The following is a 23135-nucleotide window of genomic DNA, read 5'->3' as shown; positions in this document are numbered from 1 at the left end:
TTGTGCTTCAAAAGAGTAGCTAGTAACAGACTTCACATTTTTAATACAATTGGAGCTCTCGAGTGGGGATTGGGGGGGGGGACAAAATAGATACCTGCCTTCTGGGCTAACTGTGGGTCTCTTTGGGGCTCCTTGTGACTGCTGTGTTGATTTCTAAAAGGACAGTGAGGTATATTCCAAAGTTGGCAAGACTTGTAGTCTGGAGACCTGAGTCAAAAATCCACACTCTGAGACTGTGAGTCTCAATTTCTCTATCTTTAAAGTGGAAATGACAATAATACATCAACTACCTATATCTAAGTGCTATGTAAATGAACATTATTATTGTGAGATGTCTTAATCAGCATATTATCAGACTGCATTCATGTGCAGGGTTTTTCTTTATTTAAGACTGTCAAATAAATAAAATAGGCACAAGGAGAACAAATAAGTTCCTCCAAGACTTGGGCATGGGAGATAATAAATACATGTCTGTTAGTGTTGGATCAAAGTCAACGGCTTGCCATTCTTTTATGACAGAAGAGATGACCATGTATAGATGGTAGAGCTCTTGTGTTGGATTTTGTGGAACAAGAAAGAATGAAAAGGCTGAAAAATGGGGTTCTTTGATGTGTACTATTGCATTGTGTTGTCTGAGTTTCTGGGGTGACTTCTGAGATGGGATGGGGACTCTTCTGTCTTTCACTGAAAAAGATTTTGATGACCCCTTTCCTTTGTGTGTTTGCAGAAGATGAAGATGACACTGCTTATAGGAAAATGGAGGAGTCCAAGCAGATGAGTCAGGAAGTCACCCATACTCCAGGTAATTCATTATGCCTCTCTCTAAGGATGCCTTTGATTTGTGTTGCTACTTCTGGGTTATACCTCTCACTTAGAAGGCGAGAGTGACTTCCTAATTCTCCACCCAGTTGTCTCCTCTGACCTGAATTTCTTGAGGCATCAGCAAGGCTGCTTAGCCTCTTTTAGGGAAAGAATTTGAAGCCATCTCCCCCCAGTTGCCTCCTCTGGCCTGGGTGTCTCGAGGCAGCAGCAGGCCTGCTTAGCCCCACTTAGGATGCATGAAAACCACTTGAGAAGGATTTATAAAGTAAGCCAATTTATACAAGGTATTCCTTCCTGAATTACTCTGTAATGACTCAATTAGCTTTCATTTCTGCACAAAGGAGATTTAGTTGCATAAATTAGCTTATCATCATTGAGGAAGTGTCACTGCTAAAGGACAGTTTATAGATACAACATGCAGTCGCTGTCAAACCCATAAGAATGTAATATAGACATCTGTGTATACTTTGTGCTTGAGCAGAACAGACTTCTGCCATTCAGAGAGAAGCAGGGGACAACAAGTTGCCCAGGGGACTGGCAATGTAGACGTCTCTGAAAAGGTCAACTTGACACAGGCTCTGACGATCGACCCACAGCTCTGTCTTCTTTGATAAAAATCAGATAAACCTAAGACCGCTAATTGATCTGCAGCCGGTTTAAATGTTGGCCATGCATATCTTCATTGCATATGATTAGCACAGGAGGCAAACAAATTGGGTCAGAAATGCCAGCGTCCAGTGACAGCAGCAGAAATATGGAATGGGGCACCAGTGGCTAGGGACTGGGAAGGACTGGCTTCCTTATCAGCTTCCCCTTGGCACAGTGCCCTGGGGCCCTCGGTGCAAAACTGCCTGGTCTAGGCAGCCTAGCCTGGCCAGACACAGAGAATAGACCCCTTCTCCAGCTCCAGGAAGGGGTAGAATCATTGAGCCAACCATCATTTGACACAGGGAGGAAGGGGAGAATGGCTTCTTATCAGGACTCAACACCTCTCCACTGGCCACTGTCAGCTGTGCCCAGGTCGACCCTGTTCTGGTGTAGCCTGGGTCACCTTTCCCCCTATCATGTGTCTCATCCATCACTCGGCCAGTGCTGTCATAGAAAGAACAAGGAGCGTGTGTTCAGGAAGTTGCTTTCCAGAGCTCTTCCTACTGTGACATGTGGAAAGGAAACAGAGGCCTGGTTTCCGGACTGACACAGGAAGGCCGGAGCAGGTTGCTGCAAAGGGTTTGGGTTTGCTTTTCTCAGAAAGGAAGCAAGGCCGAAGACATCCGATGTTAGCCCTCTCAGCCTGCAGGCCTAAAGAATAGAACTCTTGCTGCCAAGCCCCAGGCCTTTCTGAAGCTTACAGGCCCAGGCTTCCTTGTCATTTCTGTGCTTGCATTCCTCTGGTAGTGGATCAGGAAACCCTCAGCCAGAGTACGGGGGTCTGGCGGTCAGCCCGGCTCCAGATGGGGAAGGTGTATGCACACAGGAGAGACAGTTGCCACGGTTCCCCATATCCTGGCTCCAGGAAACTTGATTTTTCAAAACCTCTGGAGTCACTTAGCTCATTGTGGCTGTTGGAGCGCTCAGCGTCTCCGAGGAGGAGCTCAGGAAATCGAGCGAAAGCATTTGGGAAAGCAGCCCCAGAGCAGGGCGCAGATTCTTCTCCAGAGTGACCTGAAATCCTTTTCAAGCTTTTTCATAGCCTTGACCTTTGATCTCCTCTGGGCTGCCAGCTAGGTAATACAAGAAGTTTGTTTGCCATGTAGGGCAATGAATTGACAAGGGTTTTACCATCTTTCAGAGCATCACATGATGTGAACTTCTAACCTTACCCAAGAATGTATGTGTTTTCCACACTGAATAATTTTGCTACCAAAAATATATATATATAAAAAGATTACAGGACTCCAAAGATAATTAAGCACAAGAAAAGCAGGTTTGTAACCACCACCAATGATACTTTTTGAGTTCCTGCTTACTCTCATTTTTGTTGATGATGGTATTTTTCAGGGCGATGAGGATCTGTCTTTTGAAGGGGATCGGCGGATGTCTGCCCTCTGAGGCAGAGAGGGCCAGGGCATAAACAATGGTCTCTAGCCAAAGCTGCCTCTGCCTTGTTCTTTTCCTGTAAACATCATGCTATCGTCTTGCACAGCCTGTGGGCGTGTGCTTGGAAAGCCTTAAAACTTTGCATCTGTTTCATTATTGCTAAAATGGAATGTATTCATTGTCTTTCAGTAGTTCAGGTTGATTCAGAATTCATGAATTGGAACTTCCATAACAATTGTGGCACCTTCCTTCTATCTGGGATTCTTTTGGACCCATCTATCTCATATATTTTGAGCAACACAAGCAATACCAACTCCCCCTTGGAAGGGTCTTTGCTTAAGAAATATTGCTTCTGAGGTTGTGGCTACCCTTAATGTAATGTAGGTCTATAGCAACATTTTTTTTCTTTAATAATCAGAGATGCGTCTAGTCCCCAGGGATTAGAATGATTCCTCAGCTTAATTCTTCATGTTCACAGTTCACCTCTCGCATTCACTCACTGCCATCCCAGGAAGATGACAGTAATTGTGGTTCAACTGGCCCTGGCATCTTCTCCCTCGTTACCGTCTTCTCTTGACAGCCGGTGGTGTTTGTCAACATCAGGATCTCTGGGCCTGTTATGTGCGTGCTTTCTATGTAGGTTCTTTCTGTATGGTGAATATTCATGGTTCCATAAACCTGGACTGACCACTAACTCTGGCTTCCCATCTGGGACAAGAAGATGGGGTCACTGGGAGGACGAGCTTCAGGGCGAGGACAGAGGCCCAGTCCAGAGGCAGCTTTTCTTACCAGAGCCCAGCTCCATTGCCTCCTGACAGCAGTGAGGCTTAATGAAATGCTCAGGATGCACATCAAGAAAGAGGAAAGAGGCATCTTGCACGCGGTGGGGGTTTTTCTTTCCCCTCGATGTGCTCATGTAACTCCCATTAGTCTTAATGGGAGTTTCACCAAGTGCATCCACAGGAAAAGAGACCCCAACGTGATGAGGATTATATGTTAGACATCACCATGACTTTTCTTCTCAAACCACCCCCTCTTTTTGGAAAATCTATTTGGGGTAAAGGGGAAGCGACTTGTGGTTACAAGTGTAAAAGGAAAAAAAGACAGCCAGGCCATCTGGGAAAGCCCTTGGGAAATCTGTGGCCTTGCCAGAAAAGAACCTTTACCCTAGTTCTCAGCCAGAGTTTATCTTTAGAGTTCTTGGGCTAAAGCTTGGGCAGCTTGGAGGGCAGAGAGGCCTGAGGAAATGCCACTCTTTGTAAGATAATTAGGGGGGTAAGGAGAAATGCATGTTGGGGGGAGATATTAAACGATAACCCTCAGCCCTCAGATAGCCATCAGATAAATGGATTGGAGAGGTGGAGGGGGGAGATGTATAATAGGGCCCTCAGCTAATTGGGGGCATAGGGGAGGAGAGGGGAAGTATATACTGGGGCTCTCTTCTCTTGAGTCCAGCCAACTGTGCAGGACCCAACATAAGATCCCTTTAGCCACTGATCTAATATTCCTATGATGTTACAACTTCCAAGTCTCTGTTTGTCTAAATACACATTTTTAAAAAGAAATCAGCCACTTTGTTGATAAGCATTTTTTAAAGCTCTACCATGTTTTAGCCTGCTGATGTAACCAGCCTGAGTGCCCTCTAGTGTTCTTCCAGAGAAAATGCAGGCCAGAGCTGCATCCAGAGAATTAGTGGGGAAGGACCTTCTCTGGGTCCACTGAACTCCCAGGCTTTTCCCCTTCCTCCTGCTGCTACAGATGAAGACCCCTCAGGGATGACAGGTGTCTTTCTCTTTTTCTTCTTCTTCTTGAAGAAGTAAGAAAATGAAACCTTTGGTGAGAGAGCATAATTGGGACGCCACAGGCTGTTTGCTTTTTGAGAAAGATGACAAGAGATGAGAAATAGTCCTCAGCCTCTGAAACTTGAGCAATTTGCAACATTATTTGGTTTTACCACTTTGGTTTTTCACAATTGGAGAAGATTCCATTAATTTCACATCCTCTTAGCTCTATCCGAAAATTACCAATTTGATGTAACAGCTCAAGGCGGTGACTGAGGCCGGACCACTGGCGAGCTGGCTATTCAGGGGTAGTCTGGGCCCAGCATCTGTCCCTCATTTTTTCCTTCTGCATTAAAGATGACATCCCTGGGATGATGGCTCTTGGCAAACGGACGTTCTGCCTGGCTCCTAGAGGGGGGTGAATCTCCCTGGAACCAGTCCCCTCTTTCTGAGTTTACTCATCAGAACTCAGTTATCATGGAATTAAAAACAGGAAGCTATTTCAGCGTACAGGAGGTCTGTCGCCTTTAACTCAGTCCTGTGGGTTTCACGAGATGTCCGTGGCATCGGGTGCATCTGACAAAGCATTTATTACTCTGTTATTGTGGTATTACAGAGCAAAGAGTGCTCAATAATCAATCAGTTAATGGTCTGTATGGCAGTTTGAACACATCGCATCCATTGTGCTTATGCTGCTAGAAAGATGAGTTTCCAACACCCCTGTGGGCCGCATGTTTATTCAGAGCTTAACCTCCTCAACTAAAGCTCCAAAAAATGTAGGTCGAAGAAGGCAACATTACCCCTGGCGCTTTCAAAGTTGCAGTCATAGTTCAGCAAGAGCAAGGAAAAATAAGTGTTGAGGGACTGGCTCTTCTTCCTTAGACCTCCCGTATCTGGCTGATGTTGAATGTGACTTGGATTTAGTATTCATTGTTCTCCATGGTCCCAAATCTTGTGAGATGGTTCTTTCATCAATTATCATTAGTCCCTTCTTGCAGACATTGCTCATGCCATGATGTAGCGTGTTTATCTTCTGAATCAGATGCAAACAGCCCTAGCTTGTTGCGTGAAATGTAATGGAGGTGAGTTTTGGAGACTGGTTTCATCAGAATCAGTTTTGGCTTCATGTCTTAGAAAGTGATAAAATCAAGGAAAATTTAACTGTAATAACTTTTGGGAAAATAATGTAACATGAGCAGAATTCTTTCATGTAAAATTTTTGAACTGGGTCAAGATTCTTGACTAAAAAAAATATTAGTGATTTCCGTTTGGAGCATTCATTACTAATTGGTTAATAAAAAATGAGGTCTCCTTCCATGAGAGAAATAACTCCTGTTTCCTCTTCCTTCTCTCCAGCAGATAAAAGCACCGATTATGCTAATTTTTACCAAGGTCTGTGGGACTGCACGGGGGCTGTCCCTGATGAGCTGTCCTTTAAACGTGGTGACGTCATCTACATTCTCAGCAAGGTAGGGGATGGAAAATGATGACTGGAAGGGGGACAAAATTCAGCTTTCAATGTTTGGTTATACAATATGGGAAAAAATATACCCACTGGCATTCTCCAAGGTCCTTGTTAACAATTAAAAGTTCACAATAATTAATTATTTTGTCAAGTGAAATATAATCAAATTTTAAACACAATCAGATAACAGGATTCAACTTAAAAGTATGTTTACCCATCACTCTGGATCTTGGCGAACATCCATTAACTGACTTATCCAGAAACAATGTACTTAGGTGAAAGTTAGCATTGTAAAGTATTCTGTTATTTATTCTGTTTTTAGTTCCTCTTCCGTTTTTATTCTTCTGTATGTATTCTAATTGGCTATGCCATTCACTCCTGGAAGGACTGTTTATAGAACACATTTTTCATCTTTGTGTAAACAGTGAATGTTCCAATGATTTAATCAGGTTTTTTAAATTCCAGGAGATTTGGGGATTTTTTTTTAGTTGTATGACTTGTTTAGTTGAGGATACAGACAGACAGACAGTACTGACTCTGCTTCCATGTCATACCAAACTTACCTTCTCCAAGCTTCTTCAGCTATGGGGCTATCCAGAAGCACACTATTCTTAAACATATAATGTCTTGGCTTCGAGTCTCGAGTCTGGCACTGATTAACTCTCTGACCTTGGATTGGACGCGTCTCTGCGTCCCAATTTCTCCAACTGTAATACAGAGATAATATCTTCCTCTCTCTACTTTATAGGGATGTTGTAGAAATAAATGCGATGATATAGATGAAAACACTTGAAGCTCTTAGCAGAGAAAGTGTTCTATCAATCATAGACCCAAGGTTCAGGGTTGGTTTTGTGCTCCTTTTGGGATGCCTCCCGAATGACCCAGCAATTGCATTTCATTCCACAACTGTTTCCTAAACATTGAGGGCTCTGGGCTGATAAGAGTGTAGGCCTTGCCCTTGGGGAGATTCCCATGGAGCTTCTTCATCCTCCTGGCCATCCTGGCAACTCAGAGGCAGCCCCTCCTTCAGATGAGTTTGGTTGTCAAGCCCAGGTCCCTTCAAGGACATTTCTTAGCACTCTTGGCAAATGACCTCACATTGTCTTAGCTCCCATTAGACCCTGGAACAGGAAGAGGAACAGATTGGAGCCCAGAAAATGAAGCGTTCACTTCAAGGGAGCACATCTGGGAAGGGAAGAAACATTTATTAGGCACCTGCTGTAGCCAGGCTCTGCTCAACACAAATGTTATATCTCTTTCACAATTGAAGCACCTGAAGCAAAGATGAAATGACTTTCCCAAGGTCACACAGCCAGCAGATGTTGAGTGTCTTGAGGCTTGATTTGAACTCAGGTCCTCCTTACTCCAGGACTGGGACCCTAGCTACTGTGCCACCCAGATGCCACCCAGTTACTAAGTGTCAGGTCCAGGATTTGAACTGCATTTTTCATACCGAACTAATCATACAGTTTTAGGATTGAAATGCCTATAGCAGAAACTTACTTTAGAGCCCTCATTCAACTCTCTCATGCTACAGCTGAGGAAACTGGGGTCCAAGGAAATTCCAAAAACCACACCATTATAAGCCTCCAAGTTGGGATTTGAACCCAGGTCCTCTGATTCTGAACCTGGAGTTTTCCTCCTGTATCACACTGCCTTGAGTCCAATCTTTTAATACTGCAAGGGAACTCTCAGAGTCAGAGAAAGAAATGGACTTGACCAAGGTCACTCAGCTAGTTAGCAGGAGGTAGACAGAAAGACAGTGGTCTACCCTGGCCCTCAGACTCTAGACCTAATGCTTTCTGTACTGGGTCAACTGTGTATCTGCATCAATGGAGAGGGAGAGAGAGGAAAAAACTTGAGGTTTCATAGATGTGGGGGACCCTGGCTGAAGAACCTCCTCTGGCTAATGTGGACTGGCGCCACCTCTTATCTTAGCCACTGAGAAGGAAAGGGACTTTCCCAGTGCAGCCCAGTCAGTTCTTCTGGCTCCATGGCCTGTGTTCTCTTTCTCACTACCATATAAATACAACTGACATTTAAGGTCATTGCCAATTAAAATCATATGGGTTGAAAGGGACATTTCCCCCATTTTAAAAATCTGACAGATTTATTTTTCCTTGTTTTTTTTTTTAAAGTGACCCATGGGGCTGTCAAGATCCCGTGAGCCTGTGTCACGTGGAAATGATCCTGCCCGGTCTAGGGTTCCTGTAGATAAGAGCCTGGGCATTTCATTCTCAGCCAGGTGCCCCCAAATGGGCTCTGGGCAGTGATCTCAACTAACAAGATCACTTGTAGATGGGGAATGTCATTATACTCCTCTCTCAGTTCCATAATTGAAATTAAGCTCTGAAGATTACTTGTATTAACATGGAACTGTCATTAAAGCATAATTACGGAGGTGTGGCGTCCTTGTCGTCTTCTACAGGGGAGGGGATTTCTGCCCTCCCAGGATGAGCTGGAAAGGCCTAATCAGAGGGATGAAGCCAGTCCGCAGCCAGGACTGACCTCTCCTTAGAGGGTAAGGGGACAGCTGTCCTAAGTGGCAGATGGGAGTGGGACCCTGTCCAGAAAGCTCTCTCCTCTTGCTTGGTCTGCCTGCCTCAGTTCTATTTCCCCCATTCTTTTTATGCCTTCTGTAGGTGTTTGAGGAGCATTCCCTGGGATCAAATGGACATGAGATGACCTTCTGATTCATTTAAATGATTTGTTTAAAAGTGGGGGTTTTCCCATGATGTGAGAGAAGACTTCTGACAAATAGCATGATCTGAAAAGTGAAGGGGCAGCCTCTGGAGTGGGGCAGAGACCTCCCTTCACATCCAAGCTCTCCCCCTTCTGCCTGTGGGCAGCCTCAGCCAAGCCCCTTTCTCTCTCTCTGATCTTGTGTCCTCATTTGTAAAAAGAAGAGACTTGACTTCCAAGACCCCTCCAGCTCTATTCTACATGTCATGGAGGCTGCAGGCAGAGGCTGAATGGGCCTTGTGAAGAGGCTGCTAGAGGGGGCATTCCTGGCTGGTACCAACCAGACTAGATTTCCTCAGGATGCTGAAGGGGCCGGAATCAGAAGAGGAGGAAGGGGAAGGGGAGGGAAGTGAGCAGGGCTACTCCAGTTCAGGTTTGGCTTGGATGAAGTCACAGTCTGGGCTGCAGGGTGACCAGGCTGGGGCACCAGGGGCTAGCCCAGACAGGCTCCAGTCACTCTCTCTCCGACACCCATCTCCTGACAGAGGCCCTAAGGGCAGTGCCCCATTGTCTTTGGAAAGGCCCAACAGTCCTGCTCTCCCTCCCCAAAATGGGTAAACACCGACTGCTGAGCGGATATCCTGATACCCCGGGTTTATTTAGCATCAAACATAGCCTAGAGGTTTGGGGAACTTGGTAAAGAAGTGTGGTAGCTTGAGAAGGTTTGTTCCCTAAAAGGAAATGACCTTGTCCCAACCTGGACCCTTCTCTGTAGGCCAGAGGTTTGGACTAGAAGGATCCGAGGTCCCTTCCTGCTCTGGCCTTTTATGATGCTCTAACCAAAAACCCACCCATTTGAGAATTCAAATTTATCTAGCTTCAAGGGTCACCTGGCGGCATATGTGGACACTATATAAAAGATACAATGAGCACGTTGTGTTCGTTATTGGCCGCCCTCTGATTCTGGGCTTTGAAGACTCAGATGTTGTCCTTTACCGTTTTCACACCATCTAGTGGCACCAGCAGAGCAGTGCAGGCAGTTGTTGGCCTGGCCACCTCCAAAATGGTGCCCTTAAATCAAAGGCAGTTTGGCTAATCAATAGGTATTACCCTTAAAAAAAGACTTAATGATGATACAAGTTTACCCCAAGTATTGTTTGCCTCGGTTAGAAAAAATGTCTTACAGTTTGGCAGAATGTTTGTATGTCCTCAGAAAGCTCCCTATATAAATTCAACACCATGACCTTTTATGATCAAATGAATCCAGTTAATGGAAGCTTTGAATAAAGGTAGATTTTTGTTTCTATAGTGATATATAAATCAAAATATTAAATCAGTGTTGCTTAATTTTTACATACCACTAGAATATCTTCTCTGCTGCAACTAGTCCTTTTTAAACAACACAGCAAGTTTTAATAAAAATCACATTCCTGGAGGCTGGACAAAAAGCCATTTATTTTAAATTTCATTTATTTATTTGTTTATTTATTAGTCATTTATTTTAAATGATATGCTTAGTATTACCACTTTTTATCATTTCTCCTTTTTTCTTTTTCTTTTTTTTCATTTAAGGCAGTAGGGTTAAAGTGACTTGCTCAAGGTCACACAGCTAGGCAATTATCAAGTGTCTGAGGCTGAATTTGAACTCAGGTCCTCCTGACTCCAGGGTCTGTGCTGTATCCACCACACCACCTAGCTGCCCCCTGAGTCGTTCATTTTAGTTGAGAATATTCAACATTTATGGAATTAAGTGGAGGAGGCCTTTCATTGACTTAGACATTGAGCTGAATTTTGATCTTTGTTCTTTTTTAAATTGTGTGATTTTTATTTGTTGAGAAAGACTTTTGTAAGGTAGTGACCACAAAATGCATTTGACCTGGGAGACAGAGGAGGTCCACATGGTTTAGCATGCATGGGGCTCTTTCCAAAATAGCAGCATTTGATCCTGAAGTAAACATCATTCCTTGTATTCTGATGAAACAGAACAGTCAAAGAGCCAGCACCCTCCCCCTTCCCTTCCTCACACTTCCTAATTAGGAGCTGTCAAGGGGCTCCTGGCCCCACTCATTCCCTTCTTCAAAGTGTCTGTGGCATTTTCAGAATTTTAACCTTTGCACTTTGTCAATAATCAATCCAAGGGCCATTCAGCCTATAAGAAGAACCTATAACTTGGGGCTTTGGGACTCTCTCTTCTGGGCTTAAGTGGACCAAAGTTGTTGGACCAAGAGATCTTTGATAGTAGTTAGGGACACTTAATTTTTTTGCCTAATTTGGAAATAATTTTGCCTTATCTCTTTCATATAGTAAAATCCTTTTTTTTTTGCTAACACTTGATCATTTTTTCTTGATTTTTTTTTTAAAAACAATTCAGCATGCCCCCAAGTATAATCAGCACAGAGCTTGTATGTGTGTTTATAATGAGGACCATATTGCTGTAGAGTGAGTTGTAACTCCAGAACGATAGTTTGGGTTTTCATTTATTTAACAGTACAGACAGCCACATCTTTTTGAGACAAATGAACCTTTTCATTGATTTTTAGGAATCCAAAGCTAAGTCTATATTTCTCTGGCTGACTTGATTGTTTTTGTGTTTTGAGCATAAAAGAGGAGAACAATATATTCACAAATCTAGATTGTACCAAATGTCATTCCATCAATGAATGGGGGGAGCATTATTTGACCTGTAATTCACTTTGATTCCACGAGCATTTATGATTTACCTTCTTTGTTGAAGACACTAGAGATTAAAACTACGGAGTGGTCTCTGCCATTGGGAGAGAGAAGAGATGCAGGAAAGTAAACCTGTTGCCTCTGCAGGCCTTAGAGCAGGCAGGGTGAGCCCAGGGGCACCAGAGACCCTTAAAGAGAACTAGAGATCTGAGGAGGAGATGCACATGCTCTCTTGCCTTGTCTTTCTGTAGGAAGTTGTCAGAAAAGTGTGTCTTTCCTTCTGTTCTACCTTTCATGAGTGGTTTACCAGACAAAGGGCAGCTCCTTGGTCCCTGCAGTAAGAGAAGAAGAGACTGTGGGCGGAAAAATAAATCCTGAACCGTGTGTTCGGCTAATGCAGGCCCTGGGGCGAAGGGGGCTTGAGATGTCAAGCTTTTAAAAGAATTTTTAAATTGAAGAAGAAAAAAAAAAGGCTGAGGAGTGGCATGGGTGAGGCTCTGGTCTATAGGCTCAAAGCAAAGTGAGAACTTTGGCCATCTGTTGGCTCAATTTTAAATAATGTGGTTGCCTTTTTCTAATGTCTGGTTTATCCTATTCCCCCCTGAACATTTGATTCATGTTATGAGAATGGAAAGACTGAGTTATTTTTTTTAAATATACAAAAAACTTGATCTAGGTCCATTAGTGCAGTGCATTAAAGAGGGAACGTTGGCTCTCTTAACTTTTTATCTGTCATCATCTAGCGCATTCTGTGCCTCAAATCAGATGACTCGTTTTGAAAGATTAAATAGGACAGCTCCATTTACAGCATATGGACCTCATCTGCTGACAATGAACCTATTTATTTTAACCAAGGACAATTTATTTCCCCAACATTCATTCTCTCTTATTGTTATTGGGGGGAGGAGGAAGAGACGGCCACCTGTTGGTACCACTGCCTTTGCAATTCTTTGTGTCAGGTTCTATTTGGTTAAGAGTGTCATGGGTGTGCCCCCCATGGACGCGTCTACCCTCCTGGGCAGGCCTGACTAGGGACCCGAGAGCCCCAGGGGCAGAGGCTCCATGGTTGGAAGCATGCTCCCCGTGTGTTCTTGGGGAGGGTGAGTGGCCCCAGAGAAAGGAGGGGAAACTACCAGGCTTACTAGTGGAGTCATCAGTGTTGAGGCTGAACTCACAGCAGAGGCCTGGAAAAGGCTCTGGCCTAAGGGAAGAGACTGACAGGCAGGTGAGAGGTGCCGGGCCCTGGGCTAGACCTTCCCTCTGGGCGCCACCCAGACTGAGGCTAGAAAAGGATTGGAGAGCCAGAAGGGGGAGCCAAGAAGATGATAATGGGGTTGGGGCCTTGGATTCAGAAAGGCCATTTGGGGGGCTGGGACTGTAGGGAAGGTGAGAAATGATGAGCTCCGCCCTGGGTCTGGGGGGGCGGCCTGAGAGCAGAAACGGGGGTCAGAGAGATGCTGGGAGGCTCTGGAGGGAGAGACAAGAGCCAGACTGGATGGGTAGGAGGCTGGAGTCATCAGATGAAATGGGGAGTGCCTGGGCCAGGCCGCATGGATGGGGCTGAAAGAGGGAGAGGCAAGGGGCAGCCTCAGATGGGGAGGAGAGGAGACATCCAGGAGAGTTGTGAGGGAAGGTGGAGGGTGTGTGCGTGTATGTGGTGTGTGTGTGTGTGTGTGTGTGTGTGTGTGTGTGTGTGTGGTGTGTATGTGTGAGTGTATGTGTGTGGTGTGTGTGTGTATGTGTGGTGTATGTATTGTGTGGTGTGTATGTGTGAGTCTGTGGTGTATGTGTATGTATGAGTGTGTGGTGTGTGTATGTATGTGTGTGTGGTGTGTGGTGTATGTGTATGTGTGGTGTGTGTGTGTGTGTGTGTGTGTGTGTGTGTGTGTGTGTATGTGGTGGGGGCAGGAGAGGAGGGACCAGTGAAGGGAATGAGGAAGGATCACCTAAATGGGGAGGCAGGGAATAAGAAGAGTCTTAGGAATTCCTTTCCATGGGAGGTGAACAGGAAAGGCCCCAGGACTGAACTCATCATGGTGGTTGCCCCAGGACATTGTTGGTTATGGTTCCTGATGTCATGAAAAATGTCATTTACATAGAATTGTTTTAAATGTAAATACCCTCAGTCTCTCTCCCTACCTGTCTTAAAGAATAATGGATAGAACCTTCCCCTAGCCTTTGATTCTCCTGGTAAAGTAAACATCCTCATCTGTCTCTGCTTCTTCCCCAAATGCATTGCCTCTGTTGACCTCCTTGGTCCTTCTAAGCGTTCATCAATGTGGGCCAGGCTTTCTAGTGTCCAAGAGTCACCCTGTGACACCAGGCCTGCCTTCAGAGAACTTCTATTTCCTTGGGGGGAGAACAAACAACCCTCACACACAGAGGCATCACAGAGTTGGCATGCCGTGACCATCTAGAAAGTATCTGTGTTGGGGCAGCTAGGTGGCACAGTGGACAGAGCACTGGCCCTGGAGTCAGGAGTACCTGGGTTCAAATTCCACCTCAGACACTTAATTACCTAGCTGTGTGGCCTTGGGCAAGCCACTTAACCTCATTTGCCTTGCAAAAAAAAAAAAATCTAAAAAAGTGTCTTTGCCAGTGTCTGTGTCCATGATCCTCAGGAGGCCGGTCAGTAGGTAGTGAGTTAGTGTGAGACCTGGAGTTTCTGATGAAGATGGCAGAGGCTGTGCCCAGGACTGACTTCTAACTTTTCCCTGAAACATAAGACCCTTTTCAAATACCTGTATGCTCTCCAAGTTGTCTGGTTGCCTTCTACGGTGGCCCTCCGTCCACTACATTCCAAAGGCCATTCTCTGCTTCATTTCCTACCTCACCATAATCACCGAATGGGTGTTTCCTCAGACAAACTGAGACCTGGTGAAGACTAGCTCAAAAAGGCCAAGGTCTCTGGACCCTGGACACAGATGACTCCAGAGGAGAGTGAGGCTGGTGATTTGCACAGATCCCCTCTCACTCAAATCCAGTTCACTGGCATGTCATGGCATCTTCTTCCTGATGCCACAGCCCTTTTTGAGATGAAGCACAAACTACAACTTAATAGTGAATTTTTGTTGCCACGGATTGGGAACCCAAAGGGCCTGGGTTCAAATCCTAGTAGTGTTACTATCTGGGACTCAAACTCCCAGAGCCTCTCTCTGGGATTTTTTAAAAATGGTTGACAATGGCATTTCAATAGAATTGGTTTTCTTCATAATCCCAGGTTTTTTATTTGTTTAAAAAATATTCTGAGAAGGAGGTCCATAGGCTTTCCTCGAGTGGCCCATGATGTACAGAGAGGTTCAGCCTCCGGACAGAGAGCTCCCTTCCAGCTCCTGGTCAGTGATGGGGCCGGGGGAGGGGGGGTCATTCAGAGGCATTTCTGAGGACTTCAGGGCCTTAGTCATCATTGTGCACACATGTTTATACTACACACACACCTACACTACACACATCCAATGCACATACATAATACACACAGAAAAATGGACACCTATATTTCAGTTCATTTTGGGTCCAGTTCTTCCTTGGCCAAGATCCTGGAGTGGTTGGCGGCTTCCTTCTCCAGCCCATCTTACAGATGAGGAAACTGAGGAAGGCAGAGTTAAATGGTCCAGGGTCTGAGTCTGGATTTGAACTCAGAGTGATGAGCCCAGCACTTTTTTGCATTCTGGCACCACCTAGCTGTCTTTATGTGCATAGACAGATGCACATTCAGATGAAAAGGACAGGAGTTTAAGTTAAATAACCTATTCTCCCTTCCCCCAAATTAAATCTGATTGTCAGGACTAACCCAGTTGTGGAATGTTCATAGAAAAAAATCTGAATTTTACACTTGGGGAAACTGAGGTTCAGAGAGGCAAAAGTCTTATAACTGATGAGTGTCTGAGGTGGGATTTGAATCCAGGTCATTATGATTCCCAAGCTGGTGCTCTCTCCACTGTACAAGCTGGCTCCAACAAGGGTGTGTGTCCCTGTAGACACCCCATCCTCAGGGGCTGACTCAGTTTCCTCCGCTTGCCTTTCCCTTTTCTCATCAGAATGGAGCCCACTGTCCCTTCTGCCGCTTCTTGCTTTAAAACAACACAACTAGATTTCTCAGTTGCTCCAGTTCCAGAGACATCTGAGATTTTGGTCTGAGATGTGACTGCAAGCCTCTAGGCTGATTTCCAGAAGTCTCCTGGAAGCCTCCTCTTGGATGGTTCCCATGTGTTTTTGCTTTTTTGTTTGTTCTTTTCTGGGGCTGCATAAAAGAAGTAGTGGCAGACCCGCAGCAGGGTCCTGTTGTAGTTGAGTTTGGACTTTTTTAATAGCGCACACTGGAGAAACAAGATGGTTCTGCAGAGCAGCTCTGAGGCAAATATCGAAATATTTGGAATCGGTATCAGATTCCAAAGGCACGTGCTCTCTGGGAAAAACTTGACTTGGGACCCCATTTTTTCCATCAGTGACTAAAAAGCTTTTCTTGTGAATTGTTAACTTATAAAATGACACATAAGGTTCAAATGAACTAGTGCCTAATGAACAAATAGCTGATGTCTGAAGATAAAATCACTTCAGTTTTGCCCAAGGGCTCCCATGTGTGTTTGGAAACCAGACTGCTAACGTCCCCTCCAGTCTTTTAACCTGTCTGGCACCTGTTGCTTTCAACCAACTCCTGGAAGAGCAGTGCCCCCTCCCCCCAAGCCACGTCAATGCTGAGACTCAGGAGAAAGATTTTTGGCCAGATGGCTTCTGCAAAGTGGACGATAACCCAGGGGGGATGAGTGTCCCCGTCTGAAAGGACTGAAGTCACTGATGTGGCCCCACATTAGGTGAAAAATAATACACCACCAGCAGAGTCAGTTTAGTTAATGAGCAAAGGTCTCCTGATGGCCAAAGTCCCTCCTTCATTTTGCCAAAACTGGCTTTTCCCTTTTGCGTAAACATTTTCAAAATGACACAATCACTTTATTTTGCAGCTTTAATAAATATGAATTGGTACCTTGTGCTTTGACCTATAAACAAAACAGGTTAAAAATAATTGACTAGTCTGGAATAGTAGAAGAAGCATTCACTCTTCACACAATTGGCCACTTTTTCTTAATTTTTTTTTTTTTTTTTGGCTTTTCCTGCCATATTGCTTTCTGCCTGGAAGCCATTCATTTTGCAGATAGGGAGTTTCTTTGGAGTGTTATTTTCCTCCGGTGAGCATCCTCACACCTCCAGACCTTGATCGCGTTAGCACAGAGGAGAAAGAAGCTTTGTGGCAGTAATTACCTCGCATTGTCAGAAGCTGACTGCAGGCCTCTTTCTAGTGATAACAGAATAACCGCATAATGTAGCTTTATAGCACATGATTAATAGAAAATAATTACACGTCTTACAAAGGGATGCAATATTTCTTATAAATTGACTAGAATGGTTTCCTGTAGATTAAAGGACTCTTCATTATTTTATCAGTCCTCCTGAAGCCTAGTCACTTGCCTAGGTTAGCATTTTAGTGTGAAGAGCTGACTGGAGGAAGGGATCCCAGATGGCAGACCTTGGATGGACCTGACCTCTTCTCTGCTCCGTGCAGGTTGGGCGGCTCTGACCTTTAAGAATACATGGAGATTGAAAGGGCAGAATGGAGAAGGGGGGAGCTTTCTTCACCTATTTATTTCTTCTCTTTACTATCTATATGGAGTTGGGTCTTTCTGAAAAAGGGCCCATGTGTAACATTATCCAACAAAACTGTCATTGGCAAGTGGACAAAAAGATAATATTGAATTGATTGCATTATTTTCTCTGCTGTAAGCAGTTCATAATTAATAATAAATCAGATGTGTTTTAAGGTGAGGGGGGAGCTGAGGTATAGAATATGTGGGAGGAGCCTTTGGGTAACAGGGAATCTTTAGACCAAAGTTGTGAGTCCCATTCTCCCAGAATCAGGAAGCCCCTGAAGCTCAGTCAATCCAATTTACAGACTGCCAATGGTTTGATTGGGATGCATGCGGCTCTGGAGGCTCCTACAAAAGATAGTAATGACCATAGTAAAAGTGTTGATGGTGGAAGACTTGTCTACATTCTCCACCGACCACCACAAATCCATAAATGAGCTCACTAGAGTTTTATATCCTTATGCTTTATTAGATCTCTTAACTTTCACGTAGGAGCATAAAATGAAATAATTTCCATCTGGAAAGACATGAAAATTTGATATTTTTAAATGAACCTTTATGATTTAAGTTCTCTGAGATTTTAGCATATATTTTGAGAAGTTACAAATTTCAATTTCTTGATTTGTTTAATTTATTTACATAGATCTTCCAACTCACATTTTAGTCCAAAGCTGTTTTCCTCTTCCTAGGAATTTTAAGTCATTTGTTCATAGCAAAGGCAGCTCACTCTACTGTCTCTCTGCTTGATTAATCTCACTGGATGGCCCTTGCATGGGATCCTTCATGATGTGAAACATGTTATTGCTTCTTTTGGGAAGAGTGATTTGTTGGCAGTAGGTTTCTTTAAATCCAGCGAAATGAGGATGAGTTGACTTTTTGAACGGGAGATTATACCTTTAATCAAAAGTAGAATTTGTGAAGGAAACAGAATAGAGATGAGGAAAAAGGAGTGATTTTTTTTGCCCAGTATTAATTGTAATAAAAACATTTTAAACCCTGATTTTCCTGTTTAGGCCATCATGTGTTCAACCCATTTTGACTCCCCCATCCTTTACAAAGGGAATCACTTTTGTAGATCACAACCCTGGGATGAAGGGATAGATCTCTTTGCACCTTTGGAATGATAATTTGGTTGCTTGATGGTCATCCTTAGTTCTTAGAGGACCAAAAGGACATCATGACGTTGGGGTTGAGGTCCAACACCTTGACTGTGGCTGATCAGCCCAAGACAAGCTTGGAAGGTCCTCCCACAGGTCAGGCATGTTTAGAGTGGAGGTGGCTCCCAGTTGGCACCTTGGTGACATGTGGGCAATCTTAGCCTTCTTACTTTAGCCTTCTTACCTGTTGCCTGGCCTTTTCAGACTGTTACTGTGTGCACTCTTTAAAAGGGCTTAGTGCGGCAGAAAAAAAGAAAACTGATATAGAGGAAGCTCATCAGCTTCAATGCTCTAAAGAGGAGGAAAGGAGTAGTATGGTACAAAGTAGTGTTATTTCAAGAGTACACAGATTTGTATTTGTAAAGCTTGAAATAGGGTAATGATAATAATAGCAACAATAATTTATGCATTTATCCTTAGGGTTTGCAGAGCATTTTACAGCTGCAACTTCACTGGAGGGAGGCAATGTTGTCCTCTGATTACAAGTGAGGGAACTGAGGCTGAAAGGGTGTGGGTCCTTTGCTGTCCCCTGCCCCATGTCTGTGCAGCCAACTCACCGACATCCAGGGTGTTTCTTTTGGTAAAAGCAGAGATAGATGGTGGTGATGAAGATGGAGTGCTAGATGGTCAGCTCTATAAGGCAGGGCCTGGTACACAGCAGGCCCCTAATAATAGGGAGCATTTCTCTAGGACTTGATGATGGCAGGAATCTTTCATGTGTGATCTTTACACACAGCAGTGCTTAATTGGGAATGATGATGATAAATGCTTGTTGGGTTGGAGTGGCTCCTACTAGATACTCCCATACATCTTGTGAATATCTATATCTATATATCTATATCTATATCTATATCTATATCTATATCTATATCTATGTCATACCCATTTCAGAGATAAAGTAACTGAGAACCAAAGAAGCTGTTGACTGCCCATGGCCCTGCAGCTGCTGGTGACAACAAGACTCCAACCTAGACCCTTTGACTTTGTTCTATGCTTGAGAGTAGCATCAGAAATGATGGTGATGATGATGATGATGATGATGATGATTGGCATTTAGTATCTTCTTCCAGGGACCTTACAGTGGAGAAATTTGGACTCCATTTTATCAGCTGTGTTCATGTACCAGCCATCTAGTGTTCATTCACCCCCAGAATCAGAAGAATGTTCATCATCTCTGAAAATCCACTATTTCCATCCATTTCTACTTAAAAGTAATATTCTGAAAATCAGGTGTTAAATAAGACCTTTTCTGGTAACTTTCCACTGTGCCTCTTTCCTGTGTTTAAGGCAAATACGCATCTTTTCTCTTTTCTCTTCCAACTGCCCCCCCCAACCCCCGATGCTTTGGGGGAAGCTGGAGGCTTTGCATTTCCCTTTTATCTCCCAATTACTAGGGTGTATATACTCAAATCGAGGCAGTTAGATCGATTTCCCTTAATATGTATCACTTTAATAATCAGTCCTTTGCAAATTTAATTTCTGAATTACTTTGTCCCCCTCCCTTGCTTGAGCAGCACATATACATCTTTATCCATGAACCTGGGAAGTTAGAGTAGTCATAATCAATTGAATCGCTATGGGCATTCATTTTAAAATATTTGTCTTAAAGAAAAGAATTAAATTGAGATCCCTTAATGCTCTTGCAAGAGGATTGCTTTTTGGAAGATAGATTTCTTGAAAGTTGTAATTCATTTTATTTTCTATGTGTCTCACTAAAATTAAATAAATTTCAACTAAGAATCCATCCCAACACATACTTGCTTAAGAGGTTCTTGCCCTGGCGGGAGGGTCTGGGTACAAACTTACCTCACCTCATTGAAATTCTTCATGGGAATCACATTTTTTTTTAGCAGAATCCTGTTTTCCCATTATAATGTTTAGAGATACTCTTATTTTTCTGACTTTAAAGTGGCAACCACTCTTTTTTTTTTCAACCATTCTAAAACTTCACTTTGACATTTCTTTTTCAAGTGGTTCCTGCTCCATCATCCACATGAATTCTCCATGGACCACTGCCCCTTCTGCCTGTGACTCCTGTGCTTTTTTTTTTTTTAGGAGTCTCTGATTTTTAGTTTTTGTTCTGGGGGGGGGGGAATCTAAGACATCTCTGGCTACATGAGTAATCTCTGCACCCTTATCCATCTTATGCATCTGTGGAATGGAAAGATAAACCAGATAAACCCACCTGCATTCAACCTCTTTCACATACTGTGATGACCCCTTAGGGTTGGGGATACAAATTAAATTGCTATTTCAGAGTTCTCCAAGTCCCATAAAATTGGAATTTAGTGTTGGAGAAAAGCCAGAAGAAAGGGGGAGTTGCCGGTGAGGTGGTGGGTGGGGTTGATGTGGCTGGTGTGTACTGAATGCATTCATAATTCTTTCTTTCTGCAGTGAGTAATAAACATGCATTGTCTTGTAAGCTCATTTAAATCTTTGCCTCCCAGCATTTTTGAAAGTGCCCAGAAACAAAAAGATGATAACGTTTCCATTTTCAGTTCAAGTCCTTCTAACTTTATAAAGGAAGAAAATGTTTGCAAGAAGTTGCAGAGCAAGTCTATTGCATTTATCCCTGACTAAAGGTTAATATTGCATATTGTTTTCAATTAGGACTACAATAGATTTGGCTGGTGGGTAGGAGAAATGAAGGGAACCATTGGCTTGGTGCCTAAAGCCTACATAATGGAGATGTATGATATTTGAGAGTCCTGGGTAAGTACATTTTAATCCAATCTTCTGTAATGGCTCATATGTTCTCTTGTTCTGAGTTTTTTTTTTTAAAAAATGTGTCTTTCCCTTTTCTGAAACTGTTGTTTGTGGGTCTGTCAAAGAATGTTTTCTTCCCACCCTTGGAAAAAAAAATGTTTAATTAAAAAAAGCTTTTGAAATTTCTCTTCAAAGTAGCTAGCTACTTGTCTCATCTACTTCTTCTTTGTAAAAATCATACTCATAGCTCTGTTGATGAGATTCTGAATTATATCTCGAAACACTGCTTTTTTTCTAATCAGCAAATCTCAGCATGTCGTGGTGAAGAAAGAAGATGGGGCTTGGCCTTCTGTTTGAACCTTTGGATTCAGGGAGCTCAGCCATGCATCAAGTGACAACTCGGAAGTCATCAGTATCATCTTTCTGTTCAGCTTTGCCTGTAATTTTGTACTCTCCTCCCTTTACTGTGTTTTTAATGATCATAAATTAAATGAAAGTTGCGCATAGCATTCAGGTACGAGCAGTAAAATGGTTATGCTTGTTGCTATTTTGCATGAGAAACAATCATAGTTTTATTTATTCAGCTGCTTTGTGTGAATCCATTCATTTGGCTTTGTGGAAGAACCCAGCCCTATATCTCAGATGCCAAATGCCCATTCTTATCAGGGGCCCCGTAATGCTCATTACTCAAAATAAGTAAATTTTTGTGGCCATGATGCCTAATTTCAGCTACATTTCCATTGAATATATCTCAGTAAGGCAAATCTTAAACTGTACCTTCTGCACCCAGAGAACATGTGGGTTGCACTGTGGGTGATTTATTTTGATATTTCACATGGTAGGGACCTTTCATCATGAAAGAATTTATTCATTCTTGGCAAATTCATATGATATTAAATATGACCATAAGAAGGAAAGATACAGGAATGCAAAAACACAACTTCTGTGAGACATTTTGTTGCATGACCACCCAAAGTCCTATATCATCAAAAACCATTCGGGTTATTTGCAACAGGACCACAGAGCTGTTGGGGTGGCATCCCTGTTGAATTGACTCCACACCATTCACTAGCACAGCTCCAGTTACCATCATGGGAAAGTGTTTCACTTTGGATTCAGTGAAAGAAGTTTGTTATTTTAAACTTAAATTCCTCCCAGGGGAGGGATTTAACTCATTGCTGGGTGATGAAAGTCAGAGTTATTTAGAGTTGGATGGGCCATTGCTATCACCTAGTCCAATCCCCTCACATTATAGATGAGAAAAGTAGATGAACTTGTAATGATGTTTCCTTCCCAGGAGTGATGCCCCTGGGCCCATCCCTACTTCCCTTGGGCATATAAGGGTTTCAAATGCCTCTAAATTCTGATTGGGTTGGAAAATTCATTACAGGAGATCTCAACTCCTTATTGGCAGGTCATTCCTGTGCTCCCTGGGAGCCTCCCTTCTGCCCCCCTTAAAACAACATAAAAACATTTACAAACATGATGGGACTCAGCAGTATTTCATCTCTATCTTCTCATCACCATGGCATTGGCAGACTCATGTTTGTGTTCAGTCTCTTAATTTCACATAGAAAAAATAATGAAGTGAAAGATAAATTGCTCTTCTATAATTTAGAAAAATTGACTTCTTAGTCTTAAAAAAATCAGATACATTTAAGTATCTAAACCAAATTATCAAAAATAGAGGACCTTGGCCTAGAAAGACACTTCCCACATCACCAGGCAAAGCAAACTTGATTTTCTAAGTTAAATGGCTGAAAGAGAGAGAAATCACTCGGTAGGACCATAGGCAGAAGGGACTGGGAGGCTTTCTGCAGTTCCATCTTGGACCAGTAGATGGCAGCAGATTTTCATCACATAGGGAACCATTTTGACACCCTTCCCCCACCTGGGCTAGCGTCATCTCTAATTTCTAACATTTGGAGAATTCCTTTTCTTTTTTTTAACTGTTAATCCAGGAGAGGGAGTCCTTTGCCAACCGATGAATAACATCGACTGTCCAGACATTCTCCCATTAAGGATGGCATGAAGGGCTTCAGCTTCCATTGGCATTTCCCCCATTGTCACTTGGGGAGGGTGAAGAAAGGGGACCCCACCATTTACAAGGAGAATCTTGGACAAGATCCAGCCATGTGTGTACTTGAGGAAATCATTAGTATGTCCTGGGAAAAGT

General features: G+C 43.3%; 1 protein-coding gene across 6 annotated transcripts in view; it reads left to right on the top strand.

Annotated features, from left to right (window-relative positions):
- The window catches only part of SKAP2 (src kinase associated phosphoprotein 2), a 189346-nt gene extending 166438 nt beyond the window's left edge, over nucleotides 1-22908 (top strand). For 5 of the 6 annotated variants that reach the window (XM_074195534.1, XM_074195531.1, XM_074195535.1 and 2 more), the window contains 4 exons: nucleotides 728-802; nucleotides 5997-6109; nucleotides 20864-20965; nucleotides 21262-22908. In XM_074195534.1, coding sequence (XP_074051635.1) covers nucleotides 728-802; nucleotides 5997-6109; nucleotides 20864-20956 — 281 coding nt within the window. In that variant the 3' untranslated portion in view covers nucleotides 20957-20965; nucleotides 21262-22908. The remainder of the gene's footprint in view (nucleotides 1-727; nucleotides 803-5996; nucleotides 6110-20863; nucleotides 20966-21261) is intronic. The other variant, XM_074195532.1, reaches the window with a different exon arrangement.
- The last annotated feature ends 227 nt before the right edge of the window (nucleotides 22909-23135 follow it).

The sequence above is a fragment of the Macrotis lagotis genome, chromosome 7 (assembly GCF_037893015.1).
Source record: "Macrotis lagotis isolate mMagLag1 chromosome 7, bilby.v1.9.chrom.fasta, whole genome shotgun sequence".
Classification (NCBI taxonomy): domain Eukaryota; kingdom Metazoa; phylum Chordata; class Mammalia; order Peramelemorphia; family Peramelidae; genus Macrotis; species Macrotis lagotis.
This window is presented reverse-complemented; position numbering and strand designations above follow the sequence as displayed.